The 22,954-nt window shown below is 36.6% G+C and overlaps 2 protein-coding genes across 3 annotated transcripts in view; both read left to right on the top strand.

Moving 5' to 3' along the window:
• Positions 1 to 9,309, top strand: part of SOGA3 (SOGA family member 3) — a 61,553-nt gene extending 52,244 nt beyond the window's left edge. The window contains exon 7 of one of the 2 annotated variants that reach the window (XM_032593240.1): positions 9,237 to 9,309. The gene's annotated coding sequence lies outside the window, so the exon portion shown is untranslated. Of the gene's footprint in view, positions 1 to 9,222 lie in introns of both variants that reach the window. The other variant, XM_032593239.1, reaches the window with a different exon arrangement.
• A 12-nt stretch (positions 9,310 to 9,321) lies between these two features.
• Positions 9,322 to 22,103, top strand: KIAA0408 (KIAA0408 ortholog). Its single transcript, XM_030316301.1, has 5 exons — positions 9,322 to 9,475; positions 14,667 to 15,029; positions 15,119 to 15,198; positions 17,180 to 18,500; positions 21,508 to 22,103. The coding sequence occupies exons 1-5, from the start codon at positions 9,341 to 9,343 to the stop codon at positions 21,679 to 21,681; spliced, it is 2,073 nt and encodes a 690-aa protein (XP_030172161.1). The 5' UTR covers positions 9,322 to 9,340; the 3' UTR covers positions 21,682 to 22,103.
• The last annotated feature ends 851 nt before the right edge of the window (positions 22,104 to 22,954 follow it).

Raw genomic sequence — 22,954 nt, 5'->3', positions numbered from 1 at the left:
AGATATGGTTCAAGAAGAAAAGAAAAGGAACAGAAAAACTATACAAGCAAGAAGTCAGAAGCCACCCAGCCTCATACACAACCATAGTTGTCACAGCATAAAGAGACTAAACAAATAACTACTTTGTGATGCTTCAAAATCATCACTTAGATGCAAACTATAAATTAAATGTGTACTGGCCTGCTAAAGGCAAAATTGGAGCGTCTATTTCCAGATTTCCTTCAACCACTAAATGAAAATCCATTTGTCTTTGCATTTTGACCCAAGATTTATATTATCTCAAGACACAGCCTCTTTAGACAAGCTGTCATCAAGGTAAATACTCTGCTGTTTGATTCCTGTGTTGTACTTGGAAGATGGAATGTTATCTCCCTCGTATGGACTTAACAGAAAACTGCATTTAAAAGTTGACAAGGCCAGAATTCAACTTCTCATGCCCCAACCCCCTATCCCTGGGTTCTGTTCCCTTCCCTTGAACTCCATGGAATTTTAAACTTCAAGGCACTCCACCAAGAATGAGAAGACCAGAATTCTATTCCTGGCTTTGCTAGTAAGTGGCTCTGTGACCTTAAGCAGATGACCTAACATCAGGGCCTCTTTCCTCAGCTATAAAATGAGAGGGTTGACTAGATGATTTCAGAGGTTCTTTCTGGCTCTAGAATTCTCTAAATCTAGAAACACCTTCAACTAGAAACATTTATGTACTCAATATTCCTTTTTCACCCTTTCCAAAATGTTTTAGTTTGTGGCCTAATATCATTATGCATGTAGACCTTTTCAAATCCTTTTCAGGATTCTCTTTTATGTTTCTTGAAGCAGCTCATGTTGCTGCATTTACTTTACATTAAATATTATGTTATGCATGTCCTTATCCCTTAGCTATACTTTGAATTAGGATCAGTATGTCACCAGATATGCATGATTCTTCCAAGTTCTCTTCAATATACAGAGCAATTATTTGGGCCAATTTCATATTTGAAGGTGTAAATATTGAAATGGTTTAAAGTAATCTAGAGTATACAACAAATTGCATTTTTGCCATAATGTTTTCAGCCATTCTGATAGCTGCTTGAAAATGTCAGGCACTTCAAGATATCTGAGCATCATTAAAGGGCTGAATATACCAGCATTGGTCTTTTTAATCCATTCATTTTACATACATACCAGTAGGAATGTTTCTCAAAGTTTTCTTAAAAGTTTTTAGTGGAAAGATTCAAAAGCACCTGCACTGAATATTTATTGCCTTTGTATGCTTTCATCTTCTGGGTATATAATACAGCATGGAAATTGAAGCTACTACATACAAAAAAATTATTCAACAAAAGGGTTGGTAAATACTAGAATAAGTGATATACCTGGAGTGAAATTCTTGTCAGTGTCTCTCCCTAGTTTTTGATTCTGTGTAATTTAAGGTCGGTTTTACCATGAAAAGAAGCAGATAGAAGCACCTGCAATAAATAATTATTGGGGCTTCCATGGAAGGGGGCCATTCGAATAGGTACTATTGAGTGATACTATAGAGTATAGCCCAACATCATTTCTCCCATACTTAGCTGCATATTATCTGAAGTTCTGATAGGATTTAGAAAAGTCTTGATTCAATTCACAAAGGACTCATGGAAATTAAGAGGTTTGGAATGGAAGAGAGTGTAGGGGGAACAATGTTATTAGATAATTCTGTAGAGGTCCTTTGGGGCAATCCCTTGCCCCACCCCAGGATTATCCTCCTGTGCTGGTAAGGTTAGAGGCAGAAATAAACCAACTTTTTTTGTGTGCTTGGCACTAAAAGTGTCCCCTCATACTCTTACAACAACTTCATGAAGTAAATATAATTATCCCTTTACAGACGAAACACACTTGAAAATTCACACAGATAAGTGGTGGCAATAGAATTGAAACCAAGACCTCGGGGCGCCTGGGTGGCGCAGTCGGTTAAGCGTCCGACTTCAGCCAGGTCACGATCTCGCGGTCCGTGAGTTCGAGCCCCGCGTCAGGCTCTGGGCTGATGGCTCAGAGCCTGGAGCCTGTTTCCGATTCTGTGTCTCCTTCTCTCTCTGCCCCTCCCCTGTTCATGCTCTGTCTCTCTCTGTCCCAAAAAAATAAATAAATAAACGTTGAAAAAAAAAAATTAAAAAAAAAAAAAAAGAAAGAAAGAAACCAAGACCTCTGTGGCAAAATTCTCGCATCTCCAGTTAGAAAAACCAGTTCTGGGGGGCCTGGGTGGCTCAGTCTGTAGGCATCTCACTCTTGATCTCAGCTCGGGTCATGATCTCACAGTTCATGAGTTCAAGCCCTGCATTGGGCTCTGTGTTGATCGTGCAGAGCATGCTTGGGATTCTGTCTCTCCTTCTCTCTGCCCTTCTGCTGCTTGTGCTTGCTCTCTCTCTCAGAATAAATAAATAAATTTTTAAAAATTTAAAAAGAAAAGAAAAGAAAAACCAGTTCCAAGCTCTATTCCTCCACATGATGTTTTTCTACAAACTTCAGCAAGATACTTGACATCTCTCAGCCATGGTTTTATCAGTAAGATCAGGGTACTAATATCTACAGATATATTTGCTATGAGGGTGAACTAGGATAAAGATATATTCTAAGTACTTAGCCCAGAGCTTTGCAGAGAGCTGTCTCTCTATGAGTAATCACTATTATTGCTATAACTATTATTACTGTTATTGCTTTTGAAATTATGATGCCAGGCTTTCAAAACACAGAGCATGATTTCCTTCAATTGTACTATATGTACTAAAGTGTTACCATGGGCAGGTTACTATAATTAAACTTTTGAGGTCCCCATGAAATATTCATATGGAAGCAGGCAAAAATAACGTGAAAGTGAATATGTAACATTTTAATGACCACACAGAGGAAATTCTTCAGACTTGAGGATAAGATCTTAGTATTTAAACCCTTAAATGGCTTATTTGCTAAAATAGACACAGAATTGTGTTAGACACTTTCTTTAACTCAGTTAAACCAAACATGAGCAGATGGATGCATGTACAAGTTCACATGCAACCTGCAAATGTTGCTGGAGAGAGGCATCTTCCCTGGCATTTCCAGGAGAGATCAATTTGGCCATGGTTTAGGGAGCCTCTCCATATACTTGGGCTGTGGTACACCTCAATTGAAAACAAACACATGGGCATCTCATTGTTTTTTTTCCCTCCCATAATAAGTGTTATTCTTTTCTATGGTCTCTGGTTTCCTCTGGCAAAAAGACATCACTATTGTAGATACAGACAGCAAGCTGTCATAGAAACACAAAGAGTATGAGGCTGGTCTTTATATATGTCCCACTCCTACTTTATTTAAAGACAGAAGTTTGATACGTTTTCACAAATCTTTGGAGATTAAACATATTACATACATATACATATATGTATATATATTAAATATATTACATTATATATATGTGTATGTGTGTGTGTGTGTGTATATATATATATATATATATAATTGTTGCACATGTTGTTATGCCACATCCAGACACCAACTTCTCAAGGCACTGAAGAGTGCATTCTGATTCTCACCGAAAAAGGGAAAGAGAGAAGTATGCAAGGAAATAATTCTTGACTATAAAAAAGGAGGTGACTTTTTCAAATAACCTCTAAAATTGGCCATTGTCATTGTGTGATATTAACACCAGCCCTTTTGGCAAGTTTGAAAATAGTGGGCTCCATTATAAAAGCTAAAAATGTCCTGGACCTGGAGTTGTTTACCCAGAGTATGAGCTGCTCTAAAGTTACAGAGCTCTGGTTGGAAGAGTGGCTTGAAGGCCGCCTCCAAGTATCTGACGTCACAGGAGTCTCAGCTGCTGCTGTGACACTGACCTGAGCGGCTTCTTGATTTGTGAAAGGAGTGAAGGTTTAAAAGGGATTTGCCAGTACTGCTCTCTTGCATGGTTGGACGTATTTTGCATTCCCATTTTCTGCAAAGAAGCAAATTCACCGAGCTGAGACTTTTGTCTTTAAAAAAAAAACCTAGCTATCCTTCCATTGCTAGATTGACCAAATGGTGGAACATCCATAGGATTTCTCCCCGGAGCTAAAAGGTATGTTTCTTCCTAACCGTTTGAAATCAAGTGATTCATTGTGGCAAAATACAGAGGGGCTGCTGCTTATGTGTTTTAAACTATGGGCACTGTTTAAGTGCAAGATTATTTCAACATCCGCCTGTTCCAGTGTCTGCGTCTGGGCTGTAAAAACAGTGGGGCGGGGTGCATAACGGATTTTACTGACGCCCAGGGATGAGAAGGTCCAGCTGCTGTGAGTAGATTTCTCAACTCTGGACTGACAATGACATCCGCCCTCTGAAACTGTTTTTAAAACACTGCTTCTCAGTACTTTGAACAGCACTTTGCCTACTGTAGGATTTCACTAAATGTATTAGAATGTTGTTTTTCATTAGGATGAAGACTTCTTACATTTGCAAGTAAAATTCAAAACCCATGAGGTTATTGGTATTTGAAAATTACAAAGAAAAATAAACGTAGTTCATTCAAGATGATGGCGTTTGCTCACTACATGAGTAGTGTTTCTGTAAGTTTAGTGGAAGTGTGTGCCATGCATAACCGACTAATCTGTAATTAGAAGGGGACCTTACCACTACATCTTCTATTGTTTAAGCGAATTAATTTTAGATACTTAAAGTCTCTTTCAAAGCTTTTCTTTTTTAAGAGAAGTAAAATCAGTACACCTATATTTTGGGTGTTTTCTAGTTTGAGTGTCTAACTGGGGGAAAAACAAGGAAGAAGAAGGTAATAAAATGAGAAGACAAAAGTATTTCTTCAGACTTGCATGTAGTAGTATCTCTTTGACCCTTTTGGAACATGAGGAACATGTTGAAATAGCAAGAAATAGCAATAAAAAAAAATATTCCTTTCTGCCCTGCAATCAAATCAAATCGTTGTCTTTGGAAAGATGCATTTGCTAGTAAAACAATAGGGGAGGAATAAGGTCTGTTAATTAGCTGAAATGATGCAAATGATTGATAGCCTGGAGGAAGAGCTAGAGAATCTTGATGCTTAACTCTGATGGGTATAGGCATGGGAATTCTAAATCCCTCAAAGTTAGAAGCAAAGCATCTCTAGGACCAAAGATTCTTCTAGGAATTTTGAGTAGCACGGTGCGTAGCATGCCAACGTTCATTTGTAACCTCCTACAAATGAAAAATCTTTGATGATAGGAAAAGTATGTTTAGAAAAAGGAGATGGGAGAGCAAGAAACAATAGTTTGAACAAAAATCTCAGAAGAGAGAAGTAGCGAGCGAGTCAGTTCCCGTAATGCTGATTTATTTGGCTAATGTCCAGTTTCCAGTTGGGGAGATGGTAGGTAAAATGGTACTGACCCAGGTGTAGTGAGAATGGAACACTCCTCAAAGAAGTGTTCCTATGACCACACTGAGGCTAATTTGAGAAATTAAAATAATTTATTGTGAGACTCCTAAGTTGCTCTTAAATTCTGCCTGCTAGTGGGGCCTAAGTAAGCAGAACTATTTTCCTCCCATCACCATACTCATGCAACCCACTCACAACCCAACAATTCTGACTTCCAGCCTCGGCCTCAGGGGCTCGGAAGTAGGTTACACGGATTGTATAATGCTACCTTGGAGTTGTTGGGAAAAGAACGTGTGCATGACTGAGTAATGCAGCTCACTCTACCCTTTTACAGGTGCTCTAATAAATTTTTATTCTGAATGAAATTGTGCACGGAGTGAATTGATAGAGACACAGGGAGGGATGCAGATAGCAATAATCCTTCCTTCTCTCCCACATAGATGCCAATATCTGTGGGTGAAAAAGAGTGACAACTAGAAACAAAGAGAACTTTTGTATTTGCATCAGTAGAGAGCAGTGAAAATGAGTTTTAGAATCTGCTGAACCACTTTACCCCATAACTTCTCATCATAGAACATTAAGTCCCTCCAAAGCTGCCCCCATTAGTTGATTTTTTTAATATTTAAGGAGAATTATAATAAAAGCAGTTTTATATAAGATTTATCTATCCAAATCTTTGCTAACAATACAAAATTTTCTGAATATTCAACTTGCCACGTATCCTAAAATACTTGAAAAATGAGGGCAAACGAAAGTCATTGAAAACATGAGAGTTCACACAATTAGATTTGCTTCTATTAATTTTCTAACTAAAAAAACGTGAAAATCTTCAGTTTTATTCTGGAAAAAGAAAACATAAAGAAGGATAATTGAAGGCAAGGAGGGAGGGAGGGAAGAAAAGAAAAAGAGGGAAGGACAGAAGGAAGAAACCAAGGAACAGGCATTTATTGAGCACCCACTATGGCTCAGAATGATGAGAGACTTTTATTAAGCATTCTCTCTCTTATGTTCATGTAATCCCTGCAGTGACTCTATGGACCCCATTTTACTTTTAAAGGAGAAAGCAATAATATACTATATTTGACATTTATAACGAGACATAGATGCTAGGAAGGCAAAATAAAATCCTCCCACAAAAATTGGCACAGATACTGCTCTATAGGAATTTTCTTTCAAAGGCTTGGTTTTGATCCATAACCATTACATTTCCTGGCACTAGATAGGGGTCTGGCCCTGGAGAGGGGAAGCTGTGTGGATTGGCCCTTGTCCATAGTAAATGATGAGTGGTCTTTGCAGTTAAGTGCAGGATTCTGTCTGCTTTGGGAACATTACCTGTGTTCATATATAGTGCTGTTACAAGGAGCAAGCCTGAGTTAGACTGAGTTAGACTGTAAAGAAAAGAAAAAAGAAAAGAAAAGAAGAGAAGAGAAAAAAGAAAAGAGGAAAGGAAAGGAAAAAGAAAAAAAGAAAAGAAAAGAAAAAAAGAGGAAGGGTCTGGCATCTTTTAACCTTTTAACCCTGGTCTGGAGTGGTTCTAGAAGAGTTAGCAATAGAAAGAAAAATTGGGGTCATTTGTACATAACTATAGGAGAAACTTTATGATGATTTCTGAACATTTACAGTGCTTAAAGACAGGATGAATCATGGATGGTCATAGCACCTCTTTTCCAGCTAGCCTGAAAGAAGTATGCTTTTTTTCTATAATTTCCTTGGTTCGTTTCCAACTATCTCTTGAGGTCTTAAACCACTCATTCCACTCTTCCTAAGAAGTCCTAGTGTTAACTACCTGCTAGTGAGCAAGATAGTTTCAGCTCACAGTTAATTACATATGGTTTTAAAGCAGTCTACCAGTCTAAAAATAAGCACTGTCTGCATTTCCTGTGAATAATTATTAGATGAACTTAAAAGATTACTAGGTAATCAAGATTAATGACAGAGTCTCCAAAACAAACAGAAAACAAAATCATGTATATTCTTTACTATCTTCATTTTGTTAGGTCTTCACTGACGTATTTATTTTGGGCAACTAGCATTGGTAATGGCAGGTACATGTGGTCCCTGGCTCATTGGTGTGGGAGGTAGTCAAAGGAAGGAAGGATGACAGAGAAGATGGAAAATGGGATTAGAAAAAGAGCATGGCTAAGTGGATAAAATGAGACATGATAACATCTCAAGTGGCTAAATCTGAAATTACTTCTTTTTCTTGACTGGGTTAGTCATAGTATTGGGAGTGTCAAGAAGTAGGTAAAAATGACCAAAGTGTCTGTGGGAAATAGTTTAAGAGAAGAATAACAATGTAGATCTCAATATTTTTAGGCTGTTTTTGAAGGTGGAGCCCTCATATAGCACTGACTTTTTCATCCTTATTAGTCTGTTATAATTCATTGATAGATTGCAGCTCAAACTATGTTTGGAACAGTTTACCACTTGGATATGTATGCTCAGAACAGTCTGATAAAAATAAAATTAATCTTCAATGTTTATCTTATATTTGGGACACGAAATATGCAGCCATCTTCTGCAACTACAAAATGGGGCTTGCTGCCTGGTTATGTTGGCTTCATTCCACAGCACCAACATCCAAGCAGCTATAGACCCTGGGGGCACTTTGCTCATAATTAGCATAAGCCACTACCTGGTAAATTAACACATTTCGGTCATGGCCTAGAAACTTGAAGATACAGACTTTTAATAGACATGATTATCTTAGATGATGATTTAAACATTTTAAATATGCTTTTCTACCCACTAATAAATGTCTATGTCTTTCTTTCTTTTTAAGTACGCTCTACACCCAACTTGAACTAATGACCCCAACATTAAGAGTTGTCTGCTCCAATGACCCAGCCAGCTGGCACCCTATATGACTTTCTTAATAAAAATTATTTTTAGTAGAAGTCAGACCAATATCTTTTAAAGCAAAAAATAGGGAAAATGTTTAAAATTTTCAAACTATCTTGCATGCCATATGCCATTTAATCTTTATAACAACCCTGTAAGTATCTTCGATTTTAACATAAATAAACTAAATCTCAGAAATTTTAGATGACTTATAACAAAGTTACCAGTGTGGTATTTTAAATTTCATCTTCAAACCCTAAATACGCATACCCTAAAAGCTAGAAATCTATTTCAGTCACAGCCTAATGTGATCAAGGATATCCTTGCAAAATGAGCAAACCATTTTCTTCAGTGCTCTGTATTCAGTAGCCTAAACAGATTTGAATATATGGTCCATTAGAAGAAAATGAGAGATAAGTTTTAACATGTGACTCCCAGGATAACTTTGTTGTTTTTACATTTTCCTTGATGAAGTAAAATAATGAAGATATTTTTATGATTTAGTTTGTCTTTTTTTGCTGATACATCAGTCCCAGATCAACTGCCAACTCAGGTTTCTTATTAATACAATAATCCCATTTGGCATGGATTTTAACTCTGAATATAAAATTGAAACTGTAGTCCAACAGTTTCAGGACTTTAATTCATAGAAACATGTATTCTGGTTGCAACAGAAAAGGAGTAATTCTGTTGCAGTAGAATTTATCACGGTTGTGTAGATATATGGCCATACAGTTGAATTTCATACTACCACTCATAGTCACAGAAAAAATTCCATCTTTAGATTAGATAGTTAAAAAGAATGCTTACATATCACGTATGTATTTAATTTTGCTGTCTGATTTCAGAAAGGGGGAAAGAAGTCTTTGGACAATACTTACTTTTTGACTGTGCTAGTCCTTCTTAAGCAGATTGTTAATCATCTCCTCTCTTCTTTTAAGGGCAGTGTTCCTATGGTTTGTTTATGTCATGGCTCTTAATAAAATGATAATGTGTTTTCAAAAAGCAAATGGATTTGGAACTCTTTCTTGTTATGTTTATATTAGGCTTTATTTTAAAGGCAAGTGGGACTGCTTCAAATAAAACAACTCCAAGCTTCCAAGAAACAGTTAAGAAGGCAGAGACAAGCAGAAATACCCCTTCACTAACACTCACACGGTTGCCATGGACCTGCATAAGCAGTGGGAGAACACAGAGACTAACTGGCACAAGGAAAAGATGGAGTTACTGGACCAGTTTGACAATGAAAGGAAAGAATGGGAGAGTCAATGGAAAATCATGCAGAAGAAGATAGAAGAGGTACAAGTTGATTTGTTTTGAATATATTGAAGCTTAAAGCTCAGAATGAAAATTCTGTTTCAAATTTGTGTTGTATCGGAAACTATTTGTTTTTTCCTTATTCCGCCTAAGAGATGCATGTCTCAGTGATATTTGCTAGATCAAAAATAGCAGAACCTTATCCAGTGGTATCCAAAGGACTATGCTTTTTTATAGCCCTGCATGAAAATTAAGGACTTAAAATGTCAATCTAAAGTATATCAATTTATTATTTTCTGACTGAAGTGCCTTGGTATCAAAAGTGAAGTATGTATTTTGCATGAGTTTTCAAACACAGGGTCCAGGAGGAAAATCTAAGAAAGGCATAATTGGTGGAACATATATTACAAATTGGGAATTAAAATACAGATCTTTCTTGAGATGATTTATGGATGATATCTACTAAAGGAAATTACATATTAGATAAGTCAGTATAGTCAAAAGGAGTGCCATATATCAAACAGAAAATGGCAGCGGGCGTGATATTTAATCTGGCAAAATGTGCCAGATTTATTGGCACGTTTGTGAGGAAAGGGTTATGAAAAACGACGTGCCATGACTCTGATACAAACAGCCATTTTATCCCCATTAACCATCCCTCGGCTTGTTGGCCCTGGAATATTTCCTCTAAGTGTTTACATTGATGTATTTTTAAGCTTGTTTCAACTGAAAATTATTTATACTTACCTTGCTTTCTTCTAGTGACATCCATGGTATTATATGGTTTGTGCACATTGCCTAAGTGATTATTTTTAACAGACTCTTTGGCCTTTATTCACAAGGAATCAAAGCTGGTGCTTTATGTGTTAATAGCACAAATATTTTTCTCATTAACAGCCATGTAATTGGTTGTGAATAAAATATATTGGCACACTACAAGGAAAAATTAAAAGGGGTAGCTATTAAACTGTTTCTCTAACATAGAACTGAGAAGGCAGGTATGTAGTACATGATTATATTAAAAGGAGACTCCACTGCTCATACCTCTATAGTTTAGAAAATGTGTTTTGCTTACTCTCTTAACTCGTTTACCCAAAGACTGAGATTGCATCAACAAGGAGATGTCTAAGTCAAATAAGAATCCAAAATTCCAAACAGAAACCTGAAGTCATGGGTCATTAATTCCCAAAGGCTTGGAAAGTCAGTTAGTAACACTCAGATAAGTCTAGCATCAAAGCAAAAAAATTTAAAGGAGTCAGGATTAGCCTAGCCTATTGTTTAAGCCATGTAGCTAAAATAATCTGCTGTCTGGTTAAATATTTTAAGGTCAAATAATTATTCTGAAAACTCTGTAAATTCTATCTATGGTAAATATTACCCTTTTGATTAGCAGCCATTAAACATATTTTAAAAATAGGATGATGGTTTGTAGAAATACTATTCCTTTCTGCATCAAGGAGATAGAAGGCTGTAATATTTTTTTCTTCATCTTGGATAGTAACTGTAAGCTATTTATGTCTTGCAGCGTGAAATATATAGCTCCATTACTGAGAATATGTTTGGATAATGTGCTTACCCCAGAATACTGATAGACAATGCTTTCTAATACCTGAATACTAACATTGTGCTCCCCTTATCATTCTAATATATATGTTTCTACTTCCAACTTTGTAGCCTGTGAGAATGTACTTTTAATACAACCATCTTGGAGTACCTGGGTGGCTCTGTCGGTTGGGCAGTCAGCTCTTGATCTCGGCTCAGGTCTTGATCTCAGGGTCATGAGTTTGAGCCCCATTCGACTCTGCGCTAGGAGTGCAGCCTACTCAAAAATATATATACTCATCTTACAGGCTACAAATGGGGGTAAAATAATTTTGATGAAGACAGGAGGAAAGTATTTTCACATGTCACAGAGAATCAAGACATTTTTTAAAACTAAAATTAAACAACACTTGAAAAAATTATATAACATGCCACAAGCATAACAGACTGTATTTGTTTAGCATATATCACTAGGTTCTGTGTATTAATTCAGACACAAGTTATTAAGCCAAGTACTAGAGAATTTTAGATTCCCTAATGTGCCCATGTAACCATAGTGATTCCAAGTGATATCTTCTAGTGAGAGGACCCAGTGTTGTGTATTAAGATGCTAATGATTCTTTGCTCAGCCACTATCCACAATCATTGCATTTGCTATTGCAGAACCAACATGTACATACTTGGATCATTTGAAACCTGGACTAATCCAAATAGAAGCCCTAAATAGAGTTCTTATATACCTGGGAATTTTTTTTTAATCATGTTGCAATTTTTCCTATTTGTTGCCTTGTTTCAAATAATCAGATAACCATTGACAATTTTTTGGGTATGAAATAACACAGATTTCCTTATACAAAATAAATTTGTTTTTCGTCAATAGCATGATATTATTTGCTTCTCCATACCTCGCTTAAATCTCAAGAGAATTTAAGGTGGGATATAAAATGTTATATAAGGTAAAGTATTTCAAAATAAAAGAGATGAAGACAGGAGGATTTTATGTGAAATGCATGCAGCTAGCCTTTCTAGTAACTAACAGAAAAATTGTCAGAAACATATTTCCCAATATTCAGAACAAGCAAACCTATTTCCCAGAAATAGCACTTTTGTTCCTGATTTTGAAACTAAAGCAATTTTTTTTTCACCCATAGCTCCTCAAAAAAAAAAAGAACAATGTCACCAATGTCACGATAAGCATCCTTAGATTCAACAACTAAGGATTCCCAACTTTTGTGGGTTGCTTCTTATGATATTTCTCAAGATCAGCCCAAATCATAATGCTCACAATAGCTCAGAACAAGTAAGTTTATGAGGGCTAAAACAATTGAATCATGGCTGTAATTTGATGTTATCCTGAGATTATCCAATGATAGATATGTAAGTATCTGTGGAAATAAATATATTGTATATCCTTCAGACACCAATTATGTTTAGTGCTTCCTTCATCTGAGATTTGGGTAAATGTTGAGCAGCAATAAATCTTTTGTTATATTCCTTGACTAAAAGATGTCTGTAGATATAGGTTGTGGCTGTAAAATGTAGTCATTTGCTTCAATAGTTATCTGACAGAAGCCTTTGAAATTTGCCAAGCTTTCCCACAACTCAAGCCTGAGGAGAAAGCCACTTCTTCTATTTAGTGGTAAGCTGAGTGCATGCCTGCAGATTAAACTAAACTTTCATCAAGAAATAATTTGGGATGGGGCACCTGGGTGACTCAGTCGGTTGAGTGTCCGACTTTGGCTCAGGTCATGTTCTCACGGTTCGTGAGTCCAAGCCCCACGTCAGGCACCCTGCTGTCAACATAGAACCCACTTCGGATCCTGTGACCCCTCTCTCTCTCTGCTCCTGCCCTGCTAGCACTCTCTCTCTCTCAAAAATAAAGAAACATTAAAAAAAGAAAGAAAGAAAAAAAAAGAACGAATTTGGGATCCACTCTAACATAGACTGAAAGATAAAGCCTTAGAATTCTAATATCACATAGCACAGGGTCACATTTGTTTTAATCAAGGTAAGAAATCTTTTTTGAATGTGTATAGGCCTGCCATTAAAAAAATCTTAGTAATACCTAGTGTTATGCTCAGAATTCGTGATCCCCAAAGACCACCAGGGAGCCGAGTCCGATGCAAAAGCAAAGAGCCTTTATTCGAGCTAGCTCGAGCTCAGTCCCGTACCTGCACCGACGCAGCGGTGAGATACCAGGGAGAGAGAGCGAGTTTCAAAAGGACAAAGGTTTTATTGGGGCCTAGGGGCAATTGGTGAGGTAATGGCTGTGGCCTCAGCGGATTGGCTGGGGAAGGGTCAGAGTCCTGTTAGGCAGGTGAGGTTACTCAAGGGGAGGAGGCGTGGTCAAGGTGAAGGACGCAGAACAAGATGGAGTCCGCCGGCGTAGGCCCACCCTTCCACCTAGTAAATACCTCAGTAACACCAACATAACTTCCAAAGGAAAAATCTTTTGATTTCACAATATCTACTTAGGCAATGAAATGAACTGACATACTATATGATATTGTCAACTATTTAGACACTGGAATGTTGGCATACAAGTGCAATCATGCATTTTTTTAAGCATTAATATCAGTTAAACTCTTGTTTTTCTCCAAAAAAAGTTAGAGAGCATGACTTGTATGCTCTCTCTCTCCAAAATAAATAAACATTAAAAAGAAAAAAGAGGGGCGCCTGGGTGGCGCAGTCGGTTAAGCGTCCGACTTCAGCCAGGTCACGATCTCGCGGTCTGTGAGTTCGAGCCCCGCGTCAGGCTCTGGGCTGATGGCTCGGAGCCTGGAGCCTGTTTCCGATTCTGTGTCTCCCTCTCTCTCTGCCCCTCCCCCGTTCATGCTCTGTCTCTCTCTGTCTCAAAAATAAATAAAACGTTGAAAAAAAAAATTAAAAAAGAAAAAAAAGAAAAAAGAAAAAAGAAATACTACTCCTGAGATCATAATTACACTATGTTAACTTACTTGGATTTAAATAAAATTTAAAAATTTTAAAAAAAGGGAAATAATGTGGGATCCACTCTAACATAGATTAATAGATGATCAAAGCCTTAGAATTCTAATATCACATAGAACAGGGTCACATTTGTTTTAATCAGGATGAGAAATCCTTTTTGAATGTGTATAGGGTTGCTATTAAAAAAAAAATCTCAGTAATTCCTAGTAATACTTCAGTAGCATCAACACAACTTGCAAAGGAAACTTCTTTTGATTTCATGATATCCACATAATATTGTCAACTATTTGGCATACAAGTGGAATCATGTATTTTTAAAACATCACTTTAATATCAGTTAAACTCTTGCTTTTCTCTGAAAGCAGTTAGAGAGCATGACCAGTAATTGATTCAGGACATTTCAACTTGGTAACAGTGCTTCTACATCATCATGATGTACCTCTATATACATTTATATAGATACAAGTTGTTTGTTTTTAATTTTTGAAGAGTTGATTTCTACACAAAGATACAAAAATTACCATCCATACCTTGACCTACTAAAATTAGTCTTTATGGTTCATCCAAGTTGTTCTGGCTAATCACATTTGAGAAGCACTTCTCAGAGGCATGAACATTAATACCCCAGAGCAATATATCATGAAATGGCAAAGAGAACTCAGAATGGTGTGCTTAGTATCAAAAAAAAAACTGACAAAGTAAACTAGGGGGATAAAAAGTTTTATCTTTGTTTTCCTTACAGCTTTGCCATGAAGTGAAGCTTCGGAGGAAAATCAACATGAATGAACGTGCTAAGATCCTTGATCATGATCGTGAAAAAGCGATTCAAGATAAAGTGGTGGAATCTTCTCCAAATTACCCCAATTCAGGACAATGCGAATTTACAGGGATGAATCACGGGGATGATCTGGAAAAAGAAAATAAAACAGAGCAGAGCTTACTCCGTGAAGGAAATCAAATGTGTAAGGAACAAAAAACAACAAAAAAGTCAAAAGTAGGGATTATGGATCCTTTGGCCACAGATAACCAAAAACAATGTGGGGCGTGCCCTGGCCTGAGGCCTTCCAGGGTAGAGGACAGGAGCTGTTCTGGCGCCCTCAACACAGTAAGTAGGACTGTGATTAGCCTAGAACTGTTTCTGAAGAAATATTTACATTTCAAAGTGCTAACATGCTATTGCTTATATGTATAAAGGCTCTGGAAGAACTTGCGAAAGTTAGTGAAGAATTATACAGCTTTCAAGAGGAAATCCAAAAGCAGTCTAACCACAGAAGGTATGCTGGTACATCTATGATTATTTCATATCAGAAAATCAAGAAAAATATTGTTTTCAGTTAAGGAACCCCAACTGCCTTTTCCTTACACTTTGTTAAGTGAGAATTAACAATGAGTTATTAAAGTCTGTTATTTTAGATAGGAAATAAAAACCTTAATTGAATATATCTCTGTTTTTGATTTTTAAACCAAATCTTCTCATTCTTTGTAATTTGTTAAGAATATTGTACTCTTTCGTATTTGGTTAAGATGTACTATGCATGATGCATTAACAACTATATTCTAATGTAGTTCTTTTTCATTTTGAGTGTTTGGCCAGTGGAAGAGCCTATAGCTGGGCTAATCCAGTTAAATACACCTGTAAAACATGTCAGACTTAACAATGTGGAATTTTAATTATATAATGATGTTCTACTGCAGTCTTTTGTACCTAAGAGTCGTTTATTTCTCTACATTTATTTGGTATATAATGGAAGCATACATAATTCTCAACACAACATATTGTAAATATGTGTACACACACATATAATGATATTTTAAAAAGCCGTTTCAATTTAGAAGCACCTATATAATTGTAAGTTTTCACCAAATTGAAAAATAAATTGGTATGCTCTACAAGGTAAGTAAAGATAGACTGTTCTAGGATCAATATTTATCTCATAGTGAGGGAATGTGCTTTTCTTAAAAAGCAACAGCAATGTATACCCATATTTTTCTTTAGCTGTTAAGAAGCTCAGAAAGAGGGGCGCCTGGGTGGCTCAGTCAGTTAAGCGTCCGACTTCAGCTCAGGTCACGATCTTGCGGTCCGTGAGTTCGAGCCCCGCGTCGGGCTCTGGGCTGATGGCTCAGAGCCTGGAGCCTGCTTCCGATTCTGTGTCTCCCTCTCTCTCTGCCCCTCCCCCGTTCATGCTCTCTCTCTGTCTCAAAAATAAATAAAACGTTAAAAAAAAAAAAAAAAAAGAAGAAGAAGAAGCTCAGAAAGAATTTTTGTATTGACCTCAATAGATTTTCTCATATAACCATGTTTTATACATAATTTTGCCCTCTACCTGCCCATTTCACTTTTGCCTACCATTCTCTACTAATGAGTATTTATCTATACTTTATTGTAATCTGTTTCATAATACTTTACAAGTTGAAGAAATATAAATACTATCTATATTTATCAGTATGATCAATTAACTTTAATTGATATTGTTGAATTTATATTGTTGCTATATTTAGGTTTTTTGTTTTGATTAAACTTAGAAAAGACTCACCTGTCAATTTTCTTTTACAAACCACACCTGGTATACAAGTTCTCCTTGCTACTCCATAAACTTTAGAAAAAAGTTCAAAATCCTTAGTATGTAATTCAAATACATTACAATGTAACTTAATGTTTCTTTCATCCTCCACCCTATGCTTTATGATCCATCCATACCAAAGTGCTCCCTATACCTTGAAGAGCCACCCTATTTTTATTGTGGCTCACTTTGCCCACATGATGCCCAAATGACATCTTCCATTTGGTAATACTTATGTTTCACTGAACTTTTATTCAGATTTCTGTCATACTTAGCTTAGAATGTCATTTCAAAGTCAAAAGAAGGAACTTGAGCTCACGTGACATAATGAATAGGAATTGAGCAGGTAGAGCAGAGGTAAGGAAATGGCTGGAGGGAACCCATAGAAATGGAAATCCCAGTAGCAGACACTCAGCAGACTACACAGTATAGTCTAAGTGTAAGAGACAATTTGAGAATATAATGGAAAGATAGTTTGGGTCAGATCATGTAGGCTGTGAGGGCAGTACTGAGAGGTGGACTTGATCCTACAGTAAAAGGACTTGGGGGTTTTGACTAGAGAATTTATATGAAAATGCTGTTTGGGAAGTTGTGAGTCCTTATAGCAGAAATTCATTGCTTATGCCATGGTTTCTTTTGAGAACTTGTCCTAAATAAAGTTATCACTAATATATCTTGTTTTATAATTGTTTAGAATGAAGTCAGATTCTTTTCTTCAGGAAATGCCCAATGTAATTCATATGCGTCACAGAGACCACATGATCAACGATGGCCAGGGCATTCTTCCGATTGATTTAGAAAAAGAAAAGCAGAAAAATAGAAAGAATCTGAGCTGTTCCAGTGCGCTCCAAAGCAATTCTATGAAAAAATATGAATTTGATACAATTGATCTGCAAAGAAATGAAATTCCACCACTTCCTCCTCCAAGAAGCACATCTCGAAATTTTCCCAGCTCATTTTCTGAACAAGCTCATGAAAGTTTGAAGGACAGTTTAGACCACAACAGCCACATGGCCCAAGAGGGTCAAGGTGAAAGGAACTACAGTCCTGATTTCCTTTTGAGGCTGTGTCTAAATGAAGGGAAGACTTTGAAAGATGGTATCATGTTCCCTTTGTTGGCACCCAAAACCAAAATAGATAACCAGCATCCATGTGATGAAAGTGTTGGACTTGGCATGTGGTCATATGACACAGGGATCAGTGCAAAAAATAGTCCCTCTACATTGTGGTATCAGAAAATCTGCTCTACTCCCAATAAGCCAAAATGTGAAAAGATGATTCCAGATCATTCTGCTAAATCTCATCCTGATCTTCATATAAGTAGTGACTGTAGCTCTTCAGTGACAGAGAGCAGTGGGTCACTTAGAAGTTTCAGTTGTGACTTTAAGAGGACAACTAGGAATGAAAAGCTGGCAGCAAAGACTGATGAATTTAACAGAATTGTATTTAGAACAGATAGAAATTGTCAGGCAATACAGCAAAATCAAAGCTACTCAGAATCATCTGAAGATCCTAAGCCCTGTGATACCTTAATTACTCATACAGGTAACATATCAGAAAATGATGATGTGTCTGATATTCTGAAAACCAGTGTCCACGTGCCCGTGCCTGTGCCCAGAGAAAATGTGCCTGACAATCCCACCAAAAAATCCACAACAGGCCTCATCAGACAAATGCAGGAACACATGAGTCCTAGCAGTTATCGGAGTATGCTCCAAGAGCACGACTGGAGACCAAGTAATTTGTCTGGCCGGCCAAGATCAGCTGATCCTAAGTCAAATTATGGTGTTGTGGAAAAGCTGCTGAAAACCTATGAGAAGTCAACAGGGCCTGCATTGCAAAATTCTAAATGCTTCCAGGATAATTGGACCAGATGTAATTCTGATGTCAGTGGTGGGTCCACATTAAGTCAGCATTTACAAATACTTCAATTAGAACAAGAGCTTCAGCAAAACACAGCTATGTATGGAGCACAGCAAGTTAAACGACGAGTAGATTGGAAAAAGATAACAGAGGTGAGAAAGCAATTAACATATGTTGGTAGAACTGTGTCCATATTTAGCAGTGGCTCAGAGTTCAGTCAATTGCCCATTTCTATAAATAAAATGTAGGCACATATTTTGGCATCTTCTTAACTTTTCAGCCCTTTATTTCTGAATAAGCATAAACCTTAGGACTGTAACTTAACATGAACTTCTTAAAATACAGTTTTTAAAACTGGGAATAGTACATGACAACTCTTTTAAAATTCTGAAATGGGACAACATAAGTAAAATAAATGGGCTTAAGAACCTCAAGAAGATCAAATGTTTGTTTTAAGTTTCTTTCTTGAAAAAACATTCCAAAAATGCATGGATTGGTTTATAGAATTTGATTCTTCTAAAGTTTTTATATTTTTAAGAAAAGAGTATTGGAAATATTTTTAAAATAACTTTTCACTTCTTGGCCATGATTACCGCAGTCATTCACAGCATTTGATTCATTTTCCTTCTCATGGGATTAGTCACATGAATGTGACTATGGGTATAACACATCATAAAATAGTGCCTCATAGAGTTCTCTTATTTGTGGAGCAGAAAGGCAGTACATGGAAATAAAACTATGTTATAGCTTAAATTTTTTTAAGGCCATTCTTATTTGTGTAAATCCTTAGCATGAAAACTGCTCCCCCAAAATAAGTATTTAAAAAACTGTTATTCTTTCTTTGTTCCAATTTGTTCGCAAAAGAATATATTCTTTGTTAGTTATGGGAGAAAAAGAGGTTGAAGAGATTGGTGTTTACAAAAAAGAGCTCTCCAACAGTCCCTTTTTATGCATAATTTACAAAAAGTTACATGGTGACATATTGTTATCATTTGCTAATGCTTCAAAAAATCCTAGTTTTGCAAAGTGCAGTGTGTGTGCAGCATAGTTTTAAGCTATGCAGGTTGCCTTCTTCTGGTGTAAAAAAATTATTTTTATATGGCTTTCAGACCCCATAAAAAATATCAGTTTGGGGGTGCCTGAGTGGTTTAGTCCGTTAAGCATCTGATCCTTGATCTCACCTCAGATCTTGATCTCAGGGTGGTGAGCTCAAGCCCTCCCTTCATGCTGGGCGTGAAGCCCACTTAAGAAATAAAATTAAAATAAATAAAAACATCAGTTTTTATCTATTTTATCAGAAACCTTGCCTGTTTGTACAAGGTACAAATAATTACCCTGCTTTTGTATTTCTCTGTGTTTCAGTTGAGCCCATAAATACCTGGAAAGCCCTATAGCTTCAGACGGCAAAAGGAAACGTGTTGTAAAATAACCAGCCAAATATTGATCCGCTACGTTTTTGCACTGGTCGAGAATTTGGGAGGGGTCCTATAGTGTAGATTCTTAAGAGTAGTTCTTCATCCCCTCCCTCACCCTGCTGCTGGTGGAAATTTTAAAAAAAATAAGATTCCAAAGAGAGAAAAAGAAAATGCAGATTATTGTCATAAGAATAGAGACCATCCTTACTACCCATCTCAGCTGAAAGAGCACAGGCTTTGTTAAGAAGGTCAGTAATAATACTCTGGTGTAATATGTGTCATGGAAGCTTTAAAAAAATTTTTTTTTTAATGTTTGTTCATTTTAGAGAGTGCAAGTGGGGGAAGAGCAGAGAGAGAGAGGGACAGAGGATCCCAAGCGGGCTCTGCACTGACAGCAGCAAGCCCAGTGCAGGGCTAAAACTCACAAACTGAGAGATCATGATCTGAGCTGATGTCAGCTGGACACTTTGAGCCATCCAGGTGCCCCTTTTGAATTTTTTAAATTTTTTTTATATTTTTTAATGTTCATTTATTTTTGAGAGAGAGAGACACAGAGCGTGAGTGGGAGAGGGTCAGAGAGAGGGGGAGACACAGAATCCAAAGCAGGATCCAGGCTCTGAGCTGTCAGCCCAGAGTCCCAAGGGGGGCTCAAAACCAGGACCCTTGAGATCATGACCTCAGCCAATGTCAGACGCTTAACCAACTGAGGCACCCAGGCACTTGAATTTTTTTAATTGCAAGGGTCTAAGAATGTTTTTCTTCCATTAAAATAGAAAGAGAGAAAACAAGGAAGAAATGAAAGAAAAGAAAGGGAAAGGAAGGAAATGGTTTAAGTCTTGAGATAATGACCAATATAGTGATTCTTTATTAGCATTTATAATAAAACTATATTTTACATTTTTTTTTCCAACGTTTATTTATTTTTGGGACAGAGAGAGACAGAGCATGAACGGGGGAGGGGCAGAGAGAGAGGGAGACACAGAATCGGAAACAGGCTCCAGGCTCTGAGCCATCAGCCCAGAGCCCGACGCGGGGCTCGAACTCCCGGACCGCGAGATCGTGACCTGGCTGAAGTCGGACGCTCAACCGACTGCGCCACCCAGGCGCCCCATAAAACTATATTTTAAAATATGTTCATGATAATTTTGAAACTTGAGAAATAGTGACAACAGCTCTTGGAAAAAAAGATAGCATCAGATAAATCATTTGGTGATCTGTGTGCAATTTTGCTTATGATTTCTGAAAGTTCCAAAAACTTGACATAAATGAGCACAGTTTCTCCTGTAAATTATTATCTTTTTGTTTTTAATAACACTAAAATATCCTAATATCCTTCTAAGAAACATTTAGAGCTCCATCATCAAGTTTATCTAACATAAACTTTTGAATCCTGAACTCATCGTTTTAAAAAATTGTATTAAAACAGTTGTATTAAACAGTATTAAACTTTTGAATCCTGAACTCATCGTTTTAAAAAATTGTTGTTTTAAAACAGTTGTATTAAAATTTGGCAATGTGAAAAGATCTACAAGATTATCAAATGTCATATTCCATATTAAAAATGAGCTGCTTTGATTAAAACATTTAAGGCCACAAATATTAGACAATTACCCTCTTTAGTTATTGATGCTTTTACTTGCTTATAAATATGCTAATACATTAACCCTGTAGTTGGGATCCATAACATATTAAGCCCATTTTTTGTGCTTGTATAGTGAGATAAATGTCTTCCTTTGTCTCCTAGGAATCCATGGCAGTGAAATCTTCACCTGGAAAAGGATTTTCCCGACCTGCTAGACCAGCAAATCGCCGTCTCCCATCCAGATGGGCCTCGAGATCTCCATCGGCGCCCCCCGCCTTGCAGAGAACTACCCCCAGCTATACCATTTCTCTGCAATCTGCAGCATCGATGGTCTGAGTCTCTGGCCTGGATTGCTAGATGACAAAAGTCCTAATTGCCAAACAGAGCATTCTGAGTGTTTACAGCCAATCCGGTCTCTTCTCTGTCTTTCAAGATCACTGGGACAGACAGTTTAAATCTTAACTTCCCATCAGTCTTCAGTGTTTTTAATCTATGGAATAATTATCTTCCTGTATTTTGATTTCTTAGATCAGAATTTTTTAATGCCATCTTCATTAATTTGCCAATATGATTTAAGTCAAAACAATGTACTATATTGTATATTCTATCTTTCTTGCAAGTGGCAGAAAGCAAGGTTATGTGCATGGCCATGTGTTTGTAGGTGCATGTGTTGAAACAGGAAGTATCCTAGTATGTACTTAGATAAGAAAAACTTCTGTGCTAGTGTTGACTTTGAAATTATAATATGTATACCTATATATTCTTTGTGTTTATTTAAAATTTTTGAAAATATACAGTACTATTTCTATTTTGTATACCTTTTAATAGGTATCCACTTAAGGCATTTGAGGTACATATATTAACTAACCACTTTCTTGGTCCCAACTACATTGAAAAATAAGAATTATACACATTAATAACACTTGGTAGATTTCTATATACAACTCATAGTTTCTTAACCAGTGTAAGGATGGACTAATGCCATTGATCTCCTTGTTTATTCTTTTAATAAATAAAATTGTCACAGGTTTAATAGATCAGACTTCCAAAGCAAACATAAAATGTTCACAAAATCTTTTGTATATCATTTGGTAGTCTATTATGGCTTTAACCGTGTACTTGATCCCCAGAGCCATATCATGAGACTGCCTTAGAAACAACAGAACTTAAAAATGAACTTATTTTGTCAACTTCAGTAACAAATAATCCTTAAATAGGATATGAAAATAAATTCAGTTATGTTGAATTCTACTTTTTTGTTAAATTGTAGTAAGCTGTTAGTTAAGCTCCTTCATTTGAAGTCATATTTAGAGGTAAGTCATTTCCTTTTTTTTTTTTTTTCTAATTTTCTCTAAAATTAGTAGTAAAAAGCTAATTCATCTTTTTATTAACAGGGAAGATTAGAAATGATATTTCATTGAAAGCCGAATTATAATATATTTCTTATAGTGTGCTACATTAAAAAAAAAAAAAAAAAGCCTTAAAGTAAACTTTGGCATCCATGAGTAGGATAAGGAACAGAAATGTGTATTTTGGCCACAGTTTACACACAGTGAACATGTAAGATCTATGTTGAGAACTAAAAGAAGTATGAATGCTGAGGTGTTTG

This window comes from Lynx canadensis, chromosome B2 (assembly GCF_007474595.2).
Source record: "Lynx canadensis isolate LIC74 chromosome B2, mLynCan4.pri.v2, whole genome shotgun sequence".
NCBI lineage: Eukaryota > Metazoa > Chordata > Mammalia > Carnivora > Felidae > Lynx > Lynx canadensis.
Note: the sequence above shows the minus strand (reverse complement) of the source record. Positions and strands in the feature narration are given on the sequence as shown.